The sequence below is a fragment of the Octopus bimaculoides genome, chromosome 5 (genome assembly GCF_001194135.2).
Source record: "Octopus bimaculoides isolate UCB-OBI-ISO-001 chromosome 5, ASM119413v2, whole genome shotgun sequence".
In the NCBI taxonomy this organism is placed as follows: Eukaryota; Metazoa; Mollusca; class Cephalopoda; order Octopoda; family Octopodidae; genus Octopus; species Octopus bimaculoides.
Window position 1 is genome coordinate 105,108,339 of NC_068985.1, and position 703 is coordinate 105,109,041.

At 41.7% G+C, this 703-nt stretch overlaps 1 protein-coding gene across 1 annotated transcript in view; it reads left to right on the top strand.

Annotated features, from left to right (window-relative positions):
• The window catches only part of LOC106867101 (hemocyanin G-type, units Oda to Odg), a gene marked incomplete at its 3' end in the record, with an annotated part of 33,932 nt that overhangs the window by 9,978 nt on the left and 23,251 nt on the right, over window positions 1-703 (top strand). Inside the window, 1 exon segment of the mRNA XM_052968092.1 lies at window positions 6-702. Within this exon segment, the coding sequence (XP_052824052.1) occupies window positions 6-702 (697 nt within the window).

The window sequence follows — 703 nt, forward strand, 5'->3', positions numbered from 1 at the left end:
AATAGTTTGACTCCATCTGACATCAAAGACCTAAGAAACGCCTTAGCTAAAGTACAAGCTGACTCTTCAGACAATGGTTACCAGAAAATTGCTTCTTATCACGGAATGCCTCTCAGTTGTCACTATCCCAATGGCACAGCTTACGCATGTTGTCAACATGGAATGGTAACTTTCCCTCACTGGCATAGATTGTTAGTTAAACAGATGGAAGACGCTTTAGTTGCTCATGGCTCTCACACTGGTATTCCCTACTGGGACTGGACAACTACTTTCGCTAATTTACCTGTACTGGTCACTGAGAAGGAAAACAACCCCTTCCACCATGCTCATATCGATGTTGCCAATAAAAATACAACCAGAGCACCGAGAGCTCAACTTTTTGATGATCCAGAAAAATGAGATAAATCATTCTTCTATCGCCAGGTAGCACTTGCTCTGGAACAAACAGATTTCTGTGATTTTGAAATCCAGTTCGAAATCGGTCACAATGCTATTCATTCTTGGGTTGGAGGTAGTAGTCCATATGGTATGTCAACCCTTCACTATACTTCCTATGATCCTCTCTTCTACCTTCATCACTCCAATACTGATCGTATTTGGTCTGTATGGCAAGCATTGCAGAAGTATCGAGGATTGCCTTACAACTCTGCCAACTGTGAAATCAATAAACTTGCTAAGCCACTGAAGCCGTTCAATTTGGATA